Source organism: Prionailurus viverrinus, chromosome B3 (genome assembly GCF_022837055.1).
Source record: "Prionailurus viverrinus isolate Anna chromosome B3, UM_Priviv_1.0, whole genome shotgun sequence".
NCBI lineage: Eukaryota > Metazoa > Chordata > Mammalia > Carnivora > Felidae > Prionailurus > Prionailurus viverrinus.
This window is the reverse complement of record NC_062566.1, coordinates 24,934,480-24,956,320: the sequence shown is the minus strand read 5'-3', so window position 1 is coordinate 24,956,320 and position 21,841 is coordinate 24,934,480. Positions and strand designations below refer to the sequence as shown.

Genomic DNA, 21,841 nt, shown 5'->3' with positions numbered 1-21,841 from the left:
ATTCTGACAGGTGTGAGTTGGTATCTCACTGTGGTTTTGATTTGCATTCCCCTGATGATGCATGATGTTGAGCATCTTCTCATGTACCTGTTGGACATTTGTATGTCATCTTTGAAGAAATGTTTGTTAATGTCTTCTGCCAAGTTTTAATTGGATTTGTTTTTGGGGTGTTGACTTGTGTAAGTTGCTTATCTGTTTTGGATACTAACCCTTTATCGGATATGGCCCTTTCTGTAAGGTTGCCTTTAATTTTGTTGATTGTTTCCCTTGCTGTGCAAAAGCTTTTTATTTTGATAAAGTCCTGGTAGTTTATTTTTGCTTGTGTTGCCCTTGTATGGGGAGACATATCTAGAAAAATGTTGCTACAGACAATGTCAAAGAAATTGCTGTGTATGTTCTCTTCTAGGATTATCATGGTTTCAGGTCTCACATTTAGTTCTTTAATCCATTTTGAGTTTATTTTTGTTTATAGTGGAAATAAGTGGTCTGGTTTTGTTCTTTTGCATATAGCTGTACTCTTTTCCCAGCACCATTTGTTGAGGAGACTGTCTTTTTCCCATTGCATATTCTTGCCTCTTTTGTGGAAAATAATTGCCCATATAGTTTTGGGGTTATTTTGGGGGTCTCTATTCTTACCCATTGATCTATGTGTCTATTTTTGTGCGATTTTAATTTCTACGGCTTGGTAGTTTATCTTGAAATCTGGGGTTATGAAACCTCCAGTTTTGTTCTCTTTCAAGTTTCTTTGGCTATTTGGGGCCTTTTGTGATCCCGTACACATTTTAGGATTATTCACTCTAGTACTGTGAAAAATGTTGTTGATACTTTGATAGGGATTACATTAAGTCTGTAAATTGCTTTGGTTTGGATGGCCATTTCAACAATATTTTTTCTCCCAATCCATTAGCATGGAATGTTTTTCCCTTTGTTTGCATCGTCTTCAGTTTCTTCCATCAATGTTTATAGTTTTCAGGATACAGGTCTTTTACCTCCTTGGTAAAGTTTATTCCTAGATATTTTGTTATTTATGGTGCAATTATAAATGGAATTGTTTTCATAATTTCTCTTTCTTCTACTGTATTTTTAGTGTATAGAAATGCAACTGATTTCTGTGTATTGATTTGGTGTCCTGTGACCTTAATCAATTCATTTATTATTTCTAGGAGTTTTTTGATGGTGTCTTTAGGGTTTTCTATAGAATACCATGTCACCTGCAAGTAGTGAACGTTTTGCTTAATTCTGTACCAGTTTGGATGCCTTTTATTTCTTTTCCTTGTCTAATTGCTGTGGCTAAGATTTCTAGGACTATGTTGAGTAAAACTGGTAATAGTGGACATCCTTGTCTTGTTCCTGATCTAAGGGGAAAAGCACTTAGTTTTTACCATCGAATATGATGTTAGCTGTGAGTTTTTCATAGATGACCTTTATTGTGTTGAAGTATGTATCTTGTAAATCTCTTATGTTGACAGTTCTTGTGACTGGATATTACACTTTATCAAATACTTTTTCTGCATCTGTTGAAATGATCATGTGATTTTTATCCTTTCTCTTGTTGATTTGATGTATCATATTGATAGATTTGTGAATATTGAAATACCCTTGTATCCCAGGAATAAATCCCACTTGATCATGGTGAATAATTTTTTTTAATGTATTGGTGGATTCGGTTTGCTTATATTTTGTTGAGAATATTTGCATGTATGATCATTAGAGATACTGGCCTGTCATTCTCTTTGTTTTTAGTGTTGCCATCTGGTTTTGATATGGTGATAATGCTGGCCTCATAAAATGAAACTGAAATGTTACTCTTCTATTGTTTAAATAGTTTGAGAAGAATAGATATTAAGTCTCTTTGAATGTTTGATAGAATTCATCTGTCAAGCCATCTGGTCCTAAACTTTTGTTTGTTGGGAGTTTTTTATTAGTAATTCACTTTCATTGCTGATGATCAGTCTTTTCAAATTTTCTATTTCTTCCTGATTGAGTTTTGGTAGGTTATATATTTCTAGGAATTTACCCATTTCTTCATTGTTGCCTAGTTAGTTTGCATATACTTTTTCATATTACTCTCTTATAATTGTATTTCTGTGGTGTTGATTGTTATTTCTCTCTTTAATTCTTGATTTTGTTTATTTGAGTCCTCTCTTTATTTTGATGAGTCTGGGTAGAAGTTTATCATTTTTTTTTTCTTTTTCTTTTTTTCAAAAAACAATCTCCTGGTTTCATCGATCTGTTCTGTGGTTTTTTTAGTTTCTATTTTATTTATTTATGTTCTAATCTTTTATCATTTCCTTCCTTCTACTGATTTTGGGGTTTTTTTTCTTACTTACTTACTTTATTTTTAGCTCCTTTAGATATAAAGTTCAGTTGTTTATTTGAGATTTTTCTTGCTTCTTGAGTAGGCCTGTATTAGTATAAACTTCCTCTTAGTGCCACTTTTGCTGCATCCCTATGATTTTCAACTGTCATGTTTTTATTTTCATTTGTATCCATGTTTTACTGATTTCCTTCTTGCTTTCTTGATTGACCCATTCATTGCTTAATAGCATGTTATTTAACCTCCATGTATTTATGTTCTTTCTAGAACTTTTCTTCTGGTTAATTTCTAGTTTCATAGCATTGTGGTGAGAAAAGATGGATGATAGGACTTCCTTTTTTTGAATTTGTTAACACTTGTTTTTTGGCCTTATATGATCTATTAAGAATATTCCATGTATACTGGAAAAGAAATTGTGTTCTGTTTTAGGATGGAATGTTCTGAATATATCTATTAGATCCATCTGGTCCAGTGTGTCATTCAAACCCAGTTTTCTTGTCGATTTTCTGTTTGGATGAACTGTTCATTGATGTAAGTGGTGTTTTAAAGCCTCCTACTATTACTGAATTACTACTGATTACTGCCTTCATGTTTGTTAATAGTAGCTTTATGTATTTGAGTGCTTTCCTATTGGGTGCATAAATATTTACAATTGTTATATATTCTTTTTTTTTTTTAATTTTTTTTTTCAACGTTTATTTATTTTTTTTTGGGACAGAGAGAGACAGAGCATGAACGGGGGAGGGGCAGAGAGAGAGGGAGACACAGAATCGGAAACAGGCTCCAGGCTCTGAGCCATCAGCCCAGAGCCCAACGCAGGGCTCGAACTCCCGGACTGCGAGATCGTGACCTGGCTGAAGTCGGACGCTTAACCGACTGTGCCACCCAGGCGCCCCTGATTGTTATATATTCTTGTTGGATGTTTCCTTTATGATCATATAGCATCCTTCTTTGTCTCTTCTTACAGTCTTTGTTTTAAAGTTTATTTTGTCCCGGAAAAGTTTTGCTACCCTGGCTTTCTTTTCATGACATTTGCATGATGAACACTTTCCCATACTTTCACTTTAAATCTTCTTGTGTCTTCAGGTCTGAAATGAGTCTCTTACAGGCAGCATATGGATTGGTCTTGCTTTTTATTCATTTCGTCCCCCTATGTATTTTGATTGAACTGGTATTTCCATTTACATCCACAGTAATTATTGATAGGTATGTACTTTTATTAGCATTTTTTTTTTACTAGCTTTATGGTTGTCTTTGCAGTTTTTCTCTGTTCCTTTCTTTTGCTCTCTTCTCTCACAGTGCTCTGCTTTCTTTAGTAATGTATTTGGATTTCTTTCTCTTTATTTTTTGTATATCTATTAACAGTTTTTGATTTGTGGTTACCATTAGGTTTATGTATAATATATTATGCATATAGCCATCTGTAAAGTTTGAACCCATTCTCAAATCACTTAATTTTTACTTCTCTCCCCACCACTTTTTAAATGTATGGTGTCATACTTTATATCTTTTTATTTTGTGAATCCCTTGACTGATTTTTATAGATGTACTTAATTTTACTGCTTTTGTGCTACCTACTTTTCTTATTCCTTCTTATGGTCTTTCCTTTCCATCAAAGAATGTCCTTTAACATTTCTTGTAGGCTGGCTTAATGGTGATGAATTTCTTTAACTTCTGTTTGGGAAACTCTTTGCCTCTTCTTGCTGCATAGAGTATTCTTTTTTTTTTTTAATTTTTAACGTTTATTTATTTTTGAGACAGAGAATGAACGGGGGAGGGTCAGAGAGAGGGAGACACAGAATCTGAAACAGGCTCCAGGCTCTGAGCTGTCAGCACAGAGCCCGACGCAGGGCTCGAACTCATGGACCGCAAGATCATGACCTGAGCTGAAGTTGGCCGCTTAACCGACTGAGCCACCCAGGCGCCCCTGCATAGAGTATTCTTGGTTGCAGGTTTTTTCTTTCAGCACTTTGAATATATCATGCCACTCCCTCTGGCCTGCAAAGTTTCTGCTGAAATATTCGCTGATAGCATTATGGGGTTTCCCTTGTATGTAACTGTTTTCTTTTGCTGCTTTTAAAATTCTCTTTATTGACCCAGCAATAGCACTGCTAGGAATTTACCCAAGGGATACAGGGGTGCTGATTCATAGGGTACTTGTAGCCCAGTATTTATAGCAGCACTTTCAACAATAGCCAAATTATGGAAAGAACCTAAATGCCCATCAACTAATGAATGGATAAAGAAGTTGTGGTTTATATATACAATGGAATACTACTTGGCAATGAGAAAGAATGAAATATGGCCTTTTGTAGCAACATGGATGGAACTGCAGAGTGTTATGCTAAGTGAAATCAGTCAGGCAGAGAAAGACAGATACCATATGTTTTCACTCTTATGTGGATCCTGAGAAACTTAACAGAAGACCATGGGGGAGGGAAGGGGAAAAAAAGTTACAGAGAGGGAAGGAGGCAAACCGTAAGAGACTCTTAAAAACTGAGAATAAACTGAGGGTTGATGGGGAGTGGGAGGGAGGGAAAGTGGGTGATGGGCATTGAGGAAGGCACCTGTTGGGATGCGCACTAGGTGTTGTATGGAAACCAATTTGACAATAAATTTCATATTAAAAAATAATTTTAAAAATCTCTTTATCACTACATTTTGCCATTTGAATTACTCTCTGTTTTTGTTTGGACCTCCTTGGATTGATTTTGTTGTGGGATATCTGTGCCCCCTGGATCTGGATTTCTGTTTCCTTCCCCAGATTCAAAAGTTTCCAGCTATTATTTCTCCAAATAAATGTTCTGTTCCCTAGTCTCTTCCCTTTCTGGGACCCCTGTAATGCAGATGTTTTTGTGCTTGATGGTGTCCTGAGTTCCTATTATTATTCTCAATTTTTATTTGTCTTTTTCTTTCTCCTGTTCAGCTTGATTGCTTTCCATTACTCTGTCATCCAGGTTTTTCATCCATTCTTTTAGTCTACTATTTATTAGCTCTAGTGTATTTTTAATTTTCACTACTAAGTTTTCCATCTCTGACTGGTTTCTTTTTATGTTTTCTATATCTTTGTTGAGGGTGTTACTGAGATCCTCACTTTTTTTTTTTCAAGTCTGGTGAGTGTCTTTATGATTATTACTTTAAATTTCTATCAGGCATATTACTTCTGTCCATTCATTTAGTCTTCTTACTCTGATTTGTCCTGTTCTTTCATTTGAAACGTATTCCTCTGTCTCCTTATTTTGTTTGATTCTCTGTGTTTCTTTGTGTGTTTTAGGAAAGTCAGCTACAGCTCCTGATCTTACTTATGATGAAGAGGTGCTATAGTGCCCTGTATTGCAATGTCCCCTGTTCACCTGAATCTGGCGCTTCATGGGTATCTCCTGTGTGCATTGCATGTGCTTTACTATTGTGTCTGAGCTGGGTTTGCCTTAAGCATAGTAGCCTGCAAAGTCTCTGTTTTTTGTGGTCAGCGTTTCGTCTCTGAGTTGTTAGTATGCCAGTGTGGGTCTGCCTAAGCTTGAGTTGGCTTAAACCATGCATTTGTCGGAGCCACCATAGCACCACACTGCAGGCACTTGCCCTGTGTTGTCTCCTGGGAAGCTTCGGTTGGTGGGTAGGGCCTGCAGTCAGACCAGATGTCTGCTCCAACCCAGTGCTGGGGCTGCCACCTTACTGGTTTGTGTGTTTTTCTGCCCCTCTCCCCGGGGTCAGAGTCACTTTGGTACGATGCTGACCTCTTTCAGGGCCACTTACACACTGTCACACCTGTGGTGCTACTTTGGTTGGACTCTTGTCAAGGGTGTGTTGGAGGGTGTGGGTCCATAGGAGAACATGGAGGCAGCGCATGCTGTTAGCAAGCTACGTGGAGAGTGTTTGGGCTGTGCTGTTTCCCATGTGTCCCTGTATCTTGGTGAGGGGAGGGGAGGGAAATGGCACCGCCAGCTCTTTTGTTCTTGAAGAAGTCTTCCTAAGATGCCTGCCCCTCTAGCACATGCTCTGAGACTAATAAACAAACCTCACTTTCATAAACCCCAGGTGTGTTTCAAACTGCCACTTCTGTGCTATATTGCAGTGAGGGCCATGTGGCTCTTGACCATGTCTCCACCCTTCCTACCCTCTTCTCTGCATTAGGTTTGGAGAGCTGCCAGTCTTCTGGGTGGTTTCTGGGTTATTTATGCACATGTGTTTGTTATTTAGGTGTACCTATGTGAGGAGGTGAGCCTAAGATCCTCCTACTCTTCCATCTTTCCTTGGGATCCTCAGGGGCTTGTTCTTTAGTTGATTCCACAGGAGGATCTTATGAATATAATATTCTCTGAGTTTTTTTAATGTTGATAATATTTATCTGTGACTTAATTCCTGAAAGTTGGTTTTACTAGATATAAAATCTTTAGCTCATATTTCTTTCTTTGAAAATACTAAATATATTGCTTCATTTTCTCCTGCCATAAAATGTTGCTGTCAAGAAGGCTGCTTGTAATCTCATTTTTCCCTTGTAACTCACTTGTTTTTTCCCCTATATGTTCAAGTAATTTTTCCTTTTTCTTCTAAGTCCAAAAGTTGTAATAGGATATATCTTGGCTTTAGCTGCTCTGGGTCAGTATTTTTGGGCATGCGGTGTACCCTTTTAGTATTTAATTATATTCTCTTCAGGAGAGTTTTCTTGAATTATAGTTTTTATTATTTGATCTCTTCCCTTGCTTTGGTTTTCTTTTTTAACAGACTTTTATTTACATCTTTGCCCATCTTTCATATTTCCACTTAACTCTCAACTCCTTTTTCTTTATATCTTTGGATATAAACATTTTTCTCCTTTCATCTTTTATTTGTCTAAGGCATTATTTGTTGTTTGTTCTTTCTTCTGTGTCTTCTATTTTATTAACATTTCTTAAGTGTTAGTTTTTCATTTTCAATCTTCTTTGAATCTCATGACCTAAATTCTAAATTATTAAGATGGTGAGTTGTGTTGTTTTCTCATGCCTTATACCCCTTGAAAAATTTGTTTTAGCTTGTTTTGAAATGGAGAGTAAAATTTGGATTTAGCCCGTGCATGTTTTTTAGTGTATTTTCATTGTTTGTATTGTTGCTTAATTTTAGCTATTTTTTAAAAATAATTTTGGCTATTGGCCTTGATACTTTTAGGGTGGAATTGGTTTTATAAGACTTTTAGATTCAGTTGTGATTTGGCATAGGTATTCAAATTTCCTGGAGCTCCTTTTCTGTTATTTTTGTATAAAATAGAGTAACTTGATTTCTGAAATTTCTTTATTCTCTTTCCTTGCTCTTTTTTGTCTATACTTTTTCCCCCTTTATCATCTCTAGTTGGCACATTTAAATTCCTTTTGCAGCAGTTTTCCCGTGGCTCAGTTTTGAGAGTTCATTGGGACTAGCCTTCACCAAAGTATTAAGTACTTAATGCAGCTGTTTCTTTCACTGCCTTCGGAGTGGGCAAACTTCTCTCCATTTTAGATGCTCTTCTCAAATTGGCCTATTGAATTCTCCAATGGAAAATGGTTCCTTTTCTAGAATTCTGATGTGAAGTTCATTATTCACTTTTTGTTTCCCTTGATTTCTCCTTCAAAGACACTGAAACTCTGCTGATGTGTTGGTAATTTGACCTTACCTACTTGGTGTGGGGTTTAGGGGGATACATTGTCACCTTGTTTTGTTGTAAATATTTTCTGTGGGTTTTGTTGTTGATATATAATCGCTTTTTCTGTTTTATATGATAATTTAGAGAGAAGCTAAATTTTTTACTGTTTATTTTTGAGAGAGGTAGACAGAGCATGAGGGGGCAGGGGCAGAGACAGAGGGAGACACAGAATCTGAAGCAAGCTCCAGGCTCTGAGCTGCCAGTACAGAACCCAGTGTGTGGCTCAAACTCACCAACTGTGAGATCATGACCTCAGCCAAAATTGGACTTTTAACTGATTGAGCTCCCCAGATGCCCCTAGAGAGAATCTAAAATTTTGCTGCCACTGCCTTCGTCTACTTCCAATTTTCTGTTTATAAGGATTTTAATGACTAATATTTCCTCATGGAAATATGCCATAATTTCATCAGCCACTCCTTAGTGTTGAAAAACCTTTACATACACCTTCTATCTTCAGAAGCCATCTCAGTACCTTCCTGTATAAAGTCTCCATAGTTTTAATGGAAAAATGACTATTAATTATCCTGTGTCACATCCCACAATGTGTTTCTTTTATCACCCAAAATTGATTTGTTTCTTATAGAAGCTAAAATATAATGCAAATCACTAGACGGAAACGTATAAAAACTTGAAATCTGTTTATAGAAAGCTGGACAAAAGACACATTTTAAGTCACAGAGGACAAAATATAAATGGTCTAACATACTAACACCAGTGTTTCAGCCAACAAATTGATAGATTTACAAACAAAATAGAAACACTAGGTAGTGGCAAATCACTTGTGGGCATGTAAATTAATTCCCAGTTTGGTTGTTCAATTTGGGAATACTTATAAAAATCCTTAAAAATATGTGTATTCTGTGATATAGGAATTTCATTTTTATGATTTGATCAAAGGGAAAATAGATTATGTGTTTAAAATCTTAACTGTAGGAATATTTGTTGCACTGGCATTTATAATATTGATAATAAAAGTTATCTAGATATCTAATAATAAAGTAGTAAAATTAGGTATATTCATGAAATGGAATAACTGATAGCCACTAGATTATGTTGTAGAATATTATTTAATACAATGTATTTGAAATTTTAAATTTAAAAATTTATAAAATATTATAAATGGCATATCCCACATATAAAAACACACAAAGAATATAGGATATATTCATATAATTATTTTTAGGTGTTAGTATTTTATGAGATTTTTTATTTCTTAATTTTTATTTATATATTCTATAATTGACACATACTGATTTTGTATTAGGATAGAACTTACTTTTGGGCACCTTAATCAACTGTAAGTTGATTAAGCATCTGGCTCTTGACTTTAGCTCAGGTCATGATCTCGCGGTTTGTGGGTTAGAACCTCACGTCAGGCTCTGCGCTGGCAGTGTGGAGCCCGCTTAGGAGTCTCTCTTTCTGCCCCTCCCCCACTGGTGTGCTCTGTCTCTCTCTCTCTCTCTTTCTCTCAAAATAAATTTAAAAAAAAGTTTTTTTAAAAAGATAAAACTTACTAAGTCAAATAAAAATATATTCTCATTTGTTTTTAGTTTTGAGATTTTTGAAAATGTTAACATTAACGTGAATGCATAATTCATGTGTGTAGATGTATTGTTCTTTAAGAAGATAGGATTTTTGATAGTTCTAGATAAAGTCCAAGATTTTCTATATAGTGTCTACCTTTGTGTATAGTGATCTTTAGTGGATTCTATTAGATATGTAAATGACATTTACATATAACTTAAAATAGTATAATTGGACCTTCCATAAAGTAGAAGGTGTCATTTGGAATATTCTTTTTTCTTGGTGCAGAAATAGAAATTAACATGTCAGACTCAGTCTACATCGCAGTGTTGGGGGAGGGGAATAGCTTGGTCTTGTGAAATCAGCTAGTTTGACCTTGGGCTTTGTGGCTGTGGACATAATACCAAACCTCTCTGAACCATTATTAAGTATCTTGTAAAATGTAAACATATTACCACCTGTTTTATGGTATTGTGATGATTATAGAAAATAATGTGTTCAGGTTAGCCCTTTGCTGATCATGTATTAAGTATTCAAAAATGGTAACATGGATAATGATTTCACATATGATTTGCTTTATACCATGTATCCTTAGAAGATATGGTAAGAGGATTATCTTTATTTATATTATTGCTTTTGTTTGATTTGAGACCTGGGTTATTTTTTTCTAGTTGCATTTGAAATGGGAAACATTCTGGGAAGAGTAACTGTATGTGGGGAACATAAGCATTTTGTTGTGGACTATTATTTTGGAAATGCTTATGATGGAAATACTTTAAGTGGAAATTTGTAGTAGACAGTTTGATATAGGAGTGGAGTTCAGAGGAGAGGTCAGAGCTAGAGCTAAAAATTTGGGAATTGCCTGTGTATAAATAATATTTCAAGTCACTGCACTTGATGAATGAGTTTGGATAGAGAAGTATATAGCTCTGGGATATTCCAACATTTGCTCATGCAGAGCAAAAGAATCCAACAAAGAAGATTTAGAAGGTGCAGCTGGTAAGTTAGGAGGACAGTGTAATGTCTGGAAGCCTAGTGAAGAAAAAGTGTCAGGAAAGAGGAAGTGATCTACAGGGCTAAGGGTGTTAGAAATTTGAGGAGAAGATCTAAAACAATTTCTAGAAAAGAGTGTGTAGAGAAAATAGTTTAAGTTTCCCTAATTGCCTGGCAATACTAGGGGCCATTTGAGTATGACATTTGTAATGTCATAAATTTAAAGTGAGAGTAGTCAACACAGTTCATAATTACAGCCACATTAATCTGGCCAGGTATGGGCACAGAGTAGGGTGGGAGTTGGATTTAGAATTGGGATTTTGCCATGCAAGTATGAGTAAAGAAGAGAGGGGAAGGGAATGCACATGCTGTGTACATGCAAGGAAATGATTATAGTAATGGGCTGTAAAATCTAACATTGATAAGGAGGGACATGGGGCCAGAATCTGTGCGCTCCAGCCAAACCACATCGCTGTTTCCAGTAACCACATTCTACTTTCATCTCTTTTTGTGTGTTCTGAAATGCCTTTTTTTATTTTTCCTTTCTGCCACCTTTCCCAACACTCAGCTCAAACAAACACACATATATCTAATATCTGTATGTTCAAATTCAGTCCATTCTTCAAGAGATAGCAGACATGGTACTTCCTTCTTGAAACCTTTCCCCTTTACCCCCAGTGAACATTGCTTTTGTTTCCCTTTTGGGCTCCTATAGCATCCCATCTTTCTAATCGACACTTACTACTGGATATTATAGATTTGTGTGTGTATGTGTGTGTATACACACACATACACACACACACTCACACACATATATACATATGTACATTTACATATACATATACATTTTTTTTTTACCTCTCAATGCTGTGTGGTTGTGAGGGATAGGGATATGTCCTTGTATCCTTAGCATTTATAACAGTTGATGTACAGAAAAGGTTTGATAAGTCCATGAAAATCTTAAGTAAAACATTTCATCAGTGTTTTCCAAAGGAATTGTGAAAAACAGAATTTCGTAAATATTACTCTACTTTTATCTATATACTTTTTTATACTCACTATAGTCTGTAGCAATGCTATGTTATTCTTTAACCATCATCAATGTTATTATCATTTATTTATCTTGCAGGAGCATCTTTCATTAAAGAAGTATATTATTGACATTGTGGTTGAAAGTGGAGCTCTACCAGAACCATTGAAAGATGGAGACGAGAGGCAGAAAAATAAAAAAAAAGCCAAAAAGATAAAAGCCCGGATGAACTCCAGGTACCATAAATATCCTTAAAAAGAAAAGAAAACAAAAACTTTAGTGATATATCCTTCCTAATGTATATCTAAGGAAGACCCTGTGCCCTCCCAAAAAGTTTAAACTTGTTTGCTTCAAGAAAGCTTTGAAAATAATACTGATGAGCCTAATTTATAGCCACTTTCTTTGATTGAGAAAGAAAACTGCGTATCGATCTAAAGCCCTTGCTTTCACCTGTTAAGAGCTCTTCTTATAATTGGATGCCAAAGCCTTGCCAAACCTGGGCCTCCTCCAGCATACAGTAGTATGTTTCAGTATGTGTAAACTAAGCCTATTTTTCTTTCCAACTATTGATTTTTAAATGAGGTATCAAAGAAAATCAATAGCAATCAACAAATAGAAGTCTGCTGGCTATAGTGTCAAATCCCATGACTAGGTTTAATCAATTTGGTTGCTGTCACAACAAGAAAAAGTTCAAGAAATATCTTGAAATGGAAAGTGAGTTGTCAGACCCGTAGTTTATCATCAGCCTCCAAAGTACCATCTGAGGATCAGACAGCTATGTAGTACATCATTGCCTTACATGCTTGTAGCATCATCTGATGACTGATGAGTCTTATTCAGGACACAAATGTAGTTCCTCAGTAGTAGATGATTTTTGCTATTTGGGAGTAGGTAATCTAAATGTGTTGTTTTACCTTTATCAGCAAATGTCTTGAAAGTTGGAGAAGCTTGATCCCATGGGATTATAGCAGTATAGTTCTAGAATAACAGTGAATGATGGTTATCACTTAGTAGTTTCCAATTTCAGATTGTAATCAAAGGTGTCCATTTCATCTTACAGAATCAATGAAAACTTCAGAGTATTCATTCAAGCAAAGAATAGAAAAGGCTTTTTTTATTGTATTTTTTGAGATCCCACTAAGTTTCTAAAAATAGTTTCACAGTGCACTTGAGGGTATTACTGACCTTCATTTCTAGTTTATGCTAAGAACTTACCTCCTGACACTGAAATGCTATACAGCCCATTTTTGTAAGCTCTTTTTTCTCTATGTACATATTCCCTTGGTAAGCTCCCACTATCTGTGGTTCTAAATGTCCTCTACTTGGTGATGACTACCAATTTTATATCTGCAGTTTTACTCAAACACAAGCTCTTGCTGTTTCCAGAACCCCTCTTTGACCCCATAGTCTTCTCTGTCACAGTAAATAGATACTTTATTCCAGCTTTTATGCCAAAACCCTTCCTTGTCCTTTCTTTCTCCCACATCTCACATCCAGTCCAACTACAAATGTTCAAAATTTGACTACCTCTAACTTCACTGCTTACCCTGAACTAATCCTTTATCATCTCTCACCTGAGTTACTGTACTAGCTCTGTGATTAGTATCCTTATTTCTGCCTTTGCCTCCTTGTCTATTCTAAATACTCTAGCCAGAGTGAGCCTATTAAAATGTAAGTCAGTCATGTCACTTCTCAAAACCTGAGGGCTCTTTACACCTCAGGTTTCCTCTCCCCACATATATCCATACACTTAGCTCCCTTATCTCCTTCGGTCTTTGTTCAAATGTCACCTTTTCGATGAGGCTCTCCTTGAGAGCTTAACTTGTTTTTTCATTTTGTTTGTTTTTTTTTTTAAATATAAGTAATGGTAATTTATTAAATAAAATCTTAAAATTATAGGAAAAATACCTATAATTCTCCTCTTTATGCATACCTACCTATATCTATAGACTTTTTTCTTCATTGTAGTATGATGTATTTAGGTGAAGTGTAGAGATCTCCAATGTAGAGTTTGTTGACTTTGACAAATCTAGGTACTCATGTAATCCACACCCATCAAAATTGTCTTTGTACCTCTTTCCAGTCAGTTTCTCACCAACCCTGATCTGCTTTCTGTCATTATGGATTTCTTTTTCCTGTTCTGGAAAGGCATACAAATGAAATCAAACTCCTTTGTGGCTAACTTCTTTTACTAAGTGTATTGTTTTTCAGATATATCAGTGTTGTTGCATGTGAGATAGTTTGTTTCTTTTTATTGTTGCACATATTCATTGTGTGCATATCCTATAATTTTTATTTATTCATCTGTTGATAGACTTTGGGTTTCCAGTTAGCATTTGTAAGTTAAGCTCCTGCCAGGTCTTTGGGTATATATGCATTTTCATTTCTGCTGGGTAAATACCTAGAAGTGGAATACCACACCATTTTCCATAGTGGTTGTACTCTTATACACTCCTGTCAGCAATCTGTGGGAGTTCCAGTTGCTCCACAATCTTGCTAGTACATACTTAATGTTGTTAGTTCTTAAAATTTTGGCCTATTTTCAGTGAGAGTGTAGTGTCATCTCATTGCGATTCTAATTTACATTTCCTTAGTGACAAATTATATCAAGCATCTCTTTATGTGCTTTTTAACCATTCGGTATCTTTCTTTATGAAATGTGCATTTAAGGTTTTTGCCTATTTTAAAAGTTGTTACCTTACTTTTGAGTTTTTTATATGTTTTGACTATGTTCTTTGTCACATATGCATTGCAAATGTTTTCTTGTAGTCTGGAAATTGTCTATACATTTTCTTGAAGATAGCCTTTGATAAGGAAAGGTTTTTACTTGTGATGGTGTCTGTTTTGGGTTTTTGGTTTCTAAGAGATCTCTGCCTAAACAAAGGTTTAAAAAAGCCTTTTATATATTTTTTAGAAGTTTTGCCAAGTTTTACTTTTGCATTTAGGCTATGACTCATTTCAAATAAACTAATGGTCAGATGCCTAGGCCCAAATTTATGTTTCCGTACAGGTAACCAGTTGTTCCAACACTATTGCTGAAAAGGTTTCTTTTCCCATTATACTCTGTTAGCACTTTGGTTTAAAAAAAAAAAAAAAAAAACTTATGAGCTCTAATAGTTTTGTACATTTATAAGATTCCTTTATGTACATAAACATATCTGAGAATAAAAACAGGTTTTTTTAATTATATACTATTTATTTCATTTCATTGTCTGTTATCTTCAGCAAAATTTGAATAGAAGCTTTGGTCCTGATCTTAGGGAGAGAGCCTTTAGTTTTTCACCATTAAGGTATTCTGTTAGCTATAGTTTTTTGTAAATGCCCTTTATCAGGTTAAGGAAGCTTTTTTTTTTATTCTTAGATTCCTGAGAGTTTTTTTCATAAATTGATATTCCATGTTTTCAGATGCCTTTTTCTGCATCTATTGAAATGGGCCTTTTAATTTTATCAATGAAGTACGTTATATTGATTTTTATAACAGCTTTATTGAGATATATTCACATACTATACAGTTCACCCACAAAATCTACACAACTCTATATTGATTATTGGGGAATAATTGACATACAACATAATGATTCGATATTTTTATATATTGTGAAATGATCACTACAATAAATCATTAACATCTGTCACCATACATAGTTACTGATTTTTTTTTCTTTAAGATTTGCTCTCGTAGTAACTTTCAAATACATAGTACACTACATCCCCATCACATTTATTTTATAACAAGAAGTTTGTACTTTTAAAAAAAAATTTTTTTATGTTTATTTTTGAGAGAGAGAGAGAGAGAGAGAGAGAGGGAGAGATAGCACAAGCAGGGGAGGGACAGAGAGAGAGGGAGACACGGAATCCAAAGCAGGCTCCATCTCTGAGCTGTCAACACAGAGCCTGACGTGGGGCTCAAACCCATGAACTGTGAGATCATGACCTGAGCCAAAATTGCGTAACTGACTGAGCCACCCTCATGCCCCAGAAGTTTGTACTTTTTAACTCTCTTCAACCATTTTGCCCACCTTCATCCCCCACCTGTGACAATCACCAGTCTATTCTTTGTGAAGAGCTTGGTTGATTTTGGGTTTTTGGTTTTGTTTTGTTTTTTTTTTTTTTGGTCTTTTTGTTGTTGTTACCAAAATGAGATCATATGGTATTTGTCTTTGTTTGACTTATTTCACTTAGCATGATGCCCTCAGAGTCCATCTGTGTTGTTGCAAATGGCAAAATTTTATTCATTTTTACGGCTGAGTAATATTCTATTGTGTGTATACACTTATACACACCCCACATTTTCTTTATCCATTCACCTGTTGATAGACACTTAGGTTGTTTCTATATCTTGGCTATTGTAAATAATGCTGCAGTGAACATGGGGTGCACATATCTTTTCAAGTTGGTGTTTTCATTTTCTTTGAGTAAATACCAGAAGTGTAATTACTGGATCGTGTAGTACTTTAATTTTTAGGTTTTGTTTTGTTTTTTTGTGGAACCTCCATACTGCTTTCCATAGTGGCTACGCCAGATTACATTCCCAGCACAAGGGTTCCCTTTGTTCCACATCCTCACCAAAAGTTGTTTCTTCTTGTCTTTTTGACAGCCATTCTGACAGGTGTGAGGTGATATCTCATTGTGGTTTTGATTTGCATTTCTCTGATGATTAGTGACATTATACATCTTTTCATGTGTATGTTCCCCATCTATATGTCATCATTGAAAAGTGTTCAGATCTTCTGCCCATTTTTTAATCAGATTTTTTGTTTGTTTTTGAGTTGTATGAGTTATTTATATTTTGGAGATTACCCTTTTATCAGATGTATGATTTGCAAATATTTTCTCCCTCCTAGTAGTTGCCTTTTCATTTTGTTAATGGTTTCTTTTGCTGTGCAGAAGTTTGCTAGTTTGATGTGTTCACACTTGTTGATTTTTTGTTGCCAAATCCAAAAAAATCTTCACCAAGACCGATGTAAAGGAGCTTACCACCTGTGTTTCCTTCCAGGACTTTTATGGTGTCTTGTCTATAATCCATTTTGGGTTAATTTTTATATATGGTGTAAGATAGTGTTCCAGTTTCATTCTTTTGCATGTGACTGTCCAGTCTTCTTAATACTATTTACTGAAGACCCTGTCCTTTCTCTGTTATTTATTCTTAGCTCCTTTATTGTGTATTATTGACCATGTATGTGCATTTTTCTTTTCTGCGTTCTCTTGTTCTATTGATATATATGTCTGTTTTTATGTCAATACCATACTTTTTTGATTACTGTTACTTTGTAATGTAGTTTGAAATCAGAGTATGATACCTCTAGCTTTGTTCTTTCTCAGGATTTCTTTGGCTGTTTGGTTCTTTTATGGTTTCATACAAATTTGAGAACTGTTTGTTCTAGTTCCATGAAAAATGTCATTGGAATTTTGATATGGATTGCACTGAATCAGTAGATTGCTTTGCATATTATGGACATTTTAGTAATATTCTTCCAGTCCTTGAGCACAGAATATCTATCCATGTATTCAATGTTTTCTTCAATTTCTTTCATCAGTGTCTTGAAGTTTTTAGTGTACAGGTCTTTCACCTTCTTGGTTAAATTTAGTACTGGATTTTTTTTTGATGTAATTATAAATGGGATTATTTTTTAGGTTTTCCTTTCTGATAGTTATTAGCATATAGAAATACATCAGATTTCTATATATTGATTTTATACTCTGCAACTTTACTGAATTCACTTATTCTTACAGTATTTTGGTGGAGTCTTTAGCGCTATATAGTATCATGTCATCTGAAAATAGTGACAATTTTATTTCCTCCTTATCAATGTAAATACCTTTTATTTCTTTTTCTTGCCTAGCTTCTCTGGCTAGTACTTACAATACTATGCTTAATAAAATTTGTGAGAGTAGACATCCTTGTCTGTGGGAAATAAGTTTAAGAATTCTGTATGCTTGCACCAGTGGGTTAACAAGGCTTAGGGCAGAAAGCCACTACAGGGCAAAAGTGCCCAAGGCCAGTCATTAAGTAACAAAGCATAGAGGTGGAAAGCCGCCACCTGGGTGAAAGCGCCCAAAGTTAGTCACTAACTAAAACAAGGTTTAGGGCAAAAAGCTGTCTCCACAGGATGAAAGCATTTGAGAACAATTAGAGGTGGAAAGCTGCTATGGGGTGAAAGTGCCCAAGGTTAGCTAATGAAAAGGGTGCTTTGTTAGCCTTGAGGCAGCATGCTCCAGCAATCTTAAACTTCGGAGATAACAGCTAGTTGGCTGTATTGTCACAGAGAAACTGTTCATCTGGCATCTGGCACCAATATAGCATTGTGCTTTAATCTCAACTTCTAATGCCACTCGCCCCCCAAACCCTTTGCTTCTTACACAAATTAATGGTCACTATCTTATTGTTTTCTTCTGAGCATTCACTGCATTTGTAAAACCTTGAGAGCTCAATAAAATAGAGACAAAACCCCTGTTTGGGGCTCTTGTCTCCTCCCGGATATCAGCCTCTCTCGTATTCAATTCTGTGTCCACTCTCTGGCTGGACAAGAGAGAATTCCAGACTCAAAGTCTGAGACACTTGTCATGTTCTTGATCTTAGAAGAAAAGCTTGCAACTTTTGACTTTGTCATATATAGCTTTTATTATATTTAGGTATGTGCTCCCTATACCCATTTTGTTGAACGTTTTTATCAAAAATGGATGTTGAGTTTTATCAAATGCTTTTTCTGGATCTATCAAAATGATGCTATTTTTAATTTTCATTTTGTTAACGAAGTGTATTATGTTGATTCATTTGGGAAAATTGAACCATATGTGCAACTTGGGAATAAATCTCAATCATGGGGTATAACTCTTCTAATGAGTTGTTGAATTTTGTTTGCTAATATTCTATTGAGGATCTATAATAATTTTTGAATATTAAATCAAGCTTATATTCCTGGAATAAACACCCTTTCCTTACTATTTATTATCTTTTCTATATATCGTTAGATTTAATTTACTAACTCTTTATAAAGGATTGTCACATTTATGCTTATGATGAATACTGATCTGTAGTTACCTTACAATGTCTTTGTCTGGTTTTGGTATCAAGAGAATGTTGGCCTCATTAAATGAGTTTGAGAACTAGTCCCTTTTCTATTTTTGAAGGGATTTCTAGATGATTGGGTTTTTCTTATTCAAATGATAATATTCATAAGTGAAGTCATATTTCTTCCATCAGTTTTGGTAATCTGTGTCTTTCAAGTAGTTTGTCCATTTGATCTAAGTTGTTGAACTTATTAATGTAAAGTTGCATACAGTTGTCCATTATACTTACGGTTTTTGGTACTGTACATAGGAAGGTTGGAAGTCAACACTCACTCCATCCTAACAAAAAGTCAAAATCTGAACAAACTGAAAAATTAGCAACTCTTCTTAGGATCTGTAAGACAAGTGAAATAAAAGGGCAAACTGCAGCCCCTAAAAGTGGAGAAACAGACAGGCAAGTAGAGACTTACAGGTTACTAGACCAGATACCTATAAGCAGAAACCTCTGTGGAAACCAGTACTGGGATAAGAAAACCTGCATCTCTGGAGGTTCAGTGTGGACAAGGCTTAGAGTCAAAACTACAGGATATCCCCACACTTTGTTAAGTTTTACCTCCAAGAGCTTAACCGTGTTCTTATATTGAATGCCAGAGAAAAATCTTGCCACACTTCTACTTCCAGCATGGGGAGGGGATAAGGAACCATTTTGAAATGTAAAGATGCCTGCCCTGAGGCAAAAGTATTTAATCAGAGCCTAACATGCTGGTGGTTTAGCAGAGATTAATTGACTTGAGGGAAGGAAAATACCTTCCCTTTAATCTTTCACCTGAAGGAAGGGAGAGAGAAGGGAAATACTCAACTCCAGCCCATTTTAGCCATTCTCTCCTACCCCAGGGAAGAAAAGAGCCTGAGAAGCACTTGTGAAGTTTAAAGTTAACAGGCCCTGGTACAATAAAAGACAGACATAATCACGGGAGTAGAGAATGTTCTCCTTCTCTCATACCTTATTACCATATTACTAAAGGCCTATTTATAACAGTTCCATATACTCTGTCTATATCATGTCTAGCTGTCAAGTAAAACTACAGGACTTACTAAAAAGTAAAATATGGTTTGAAGAGACAGAGCAAACATTGGAGTTAGACTCAGATATGCTAGGGATATTGGAATTGTTACACTGGAAATTTAAAACAATTTGATAAATATGCTAAGTGTTCTAATGGATAAAGTTGACAGCATGCAAGGAGAGAGGACAATTTAAGCAGAGAGAAATTCTAAGAAAGACTAAAAAAGAAATACTAGAGGTTAAAAACACTGCAGTAGAAATGAAAAATACCTTTGATGGGCTTATTACTATATTGGACATGACTGAAGAAAGCATCTCTGAGCTTCAAGATATTGAAAAAGAAACTCCCCCACCAAACCCCTGAAATAGACTCACAAATACAGAGAACAAATTGATGGTTGCCAGAGGGGACATGCGGGAGAGATGAGTGAAATAGGTGAAGGGGACAAAAGGGTACAAACTACTAGTTATAAAATAAAATAAATAAGTCATGAGGATGTAAAGTACAGCATAGGGAATATAGTCAATAATACTGTAATAACTTTTTATGATGACAGATGATAACTACACTTATGGTGAGCATTTCACAACGTATAGAATTGTGAAATCACTATGTTGTATACCTGAAACTAATATAATATTGCATGTCAACTGTACGTAAATAAAAAATAAAAATTCAGGGTGGCTTGGTGGCTCAGTTGGTTTATTTCAGCTCAGGTCATAATCTCACAATTTGTGAGATCAAGCCCTGCATCGGGCTCTATACTGACAGCGCATGGCCTGCTTGGGATTCTCTCTCTGCTCCTCCCCTGCTTGTGCTGTCTCTCTCTCTCTCTGTCTCTGTCTCTCTCTCAAAATAAACTTAAAAAAATTAGAATTAAAAATAGTGTTAGGTGTGTGAGACAGTTAATTAAAAATACTTTAGTAAAAAAGAAAAAACTTCCAAAACCAAAAGCAACAGAAAAGACTGAAAAAAAAAACACCCCAAAACATAATATCTAAGAACTATGAGACAACTACAAAGCACATAATGTGTAAATGAGAATACAAGAAGGGGAAGGTAGGGCAAAAGGAACAGAAGCAGTATTTGAAACAGTGATGACTGAGAATTTCTCCAAATTAATTTCAGATACCAAACCACAGATCCAGGAGACTCAGATAACCTCAATCATCATAAATGATTCCCCTCCCCCCCCCCCCCCCCCCCCCCCGCCAAAATCCAAATGACACATTGGCATATATTCAAGCTCAGAATAACAAAAAGAATCTTGAAAGAAAGCAGAGGGAAGAAAATGCCATACTTATGGTGGAACAAAGATAAGAATTACATCCAGCTTCCCTTCAGAAAGCATGCATGAAAGCTCATATGGAGCATTCATTAAGGTAGACCACATTTGGGGCCAGAAAAGACACCTTAACAAATTTAAAAGAATAGAAATCATACAGTGACTATTATTAAACCACAGTGGAATTATAATAGAAATCATGATTAGAATGCTGAAATTTCCCCAAATGCTTGGTGATTAAAGAAAACACTTTTAAATGATGCACTGGTTAAAGAGGAAATCTCAAGAGAAATTTAAAAATTATTTTGACCTAAATGAAAATGAAAATACAAGTTACCAAAATTTGTGTGATTCAGTAAAAGCAGTACTTAGAATTAAATTTGGATATTAGAAAAGAAGAAAGATCTAAAATCATCTAAGATTCCACCTTAGGAAACTAGTAAAAGAAGAACAAATTAAATCTGAAGTAAGCAAAACAAAAGAAATAAAAATTATTGCAGAAGTCAATGAAATTGAAAAGAAATCAATAGAGAAAATCAAGACCAACACCAATAATACTAGTTCTTTGAAAGATAGATAGCATTGGTAAACTTCTAGTTAGGCTAAGAAAAAAAGGAGACACAAATTAATATAAATGGAAGAGGGGATATCAGTAAGATCCCGTGGACATTAAAAGGATAATAAAGAAATACTATGAATATCTTTTTTTCCCACAAATTTGATAACCTAGTTGAAAACAGTTTATTAAAAGACACAATTTACGGGGCGCCTGGGTGGCTCAGTCGGTTAAGCGGCCGACTTCAGCTCAGGTCATGATCTCGTGGTCTGTGAGTTCGAGCCCCGCGTCGGGCTCTGTGCTGACAGCTCAGAGTCTGGAGCCTGTTTCAGATTCTGTGTCTCCCTCTCTCTGACCCTCCCCCGTTCATGCTCTGTCTCTCTCTGTCTCAAAAATAAATAATCG

At 35.4% G+C, this 21,841-nt stretch overlaps 1 protein-coding gene across 7 annotated transcripts in view; it reads left to right on the top strand.

Annotated features, from left to right (window-relative positions):
- SCAPER (S-phase cyclin A associated protein in the ER) overlaps positions 1-21,841 on the top strand; it is a 532,470-nt gene that overhangs the window by 221,098 nt on the left and 289,531 nt on the right. For all 7 annotated transcript variants that reach the window (XM_047863178.1, XM_047863179.1, XM_047863174.1 and 4 more), the window contains one exon: positions 11,617-11,753. In XM_047863178.1, coding sequence (XP_047719134.1) covers positions 11,617-11,753 — 137 coding nt within the window. The remainder of the gene's footprint in view (positions 1-11,616; positions 11,754-21,841) is intronic.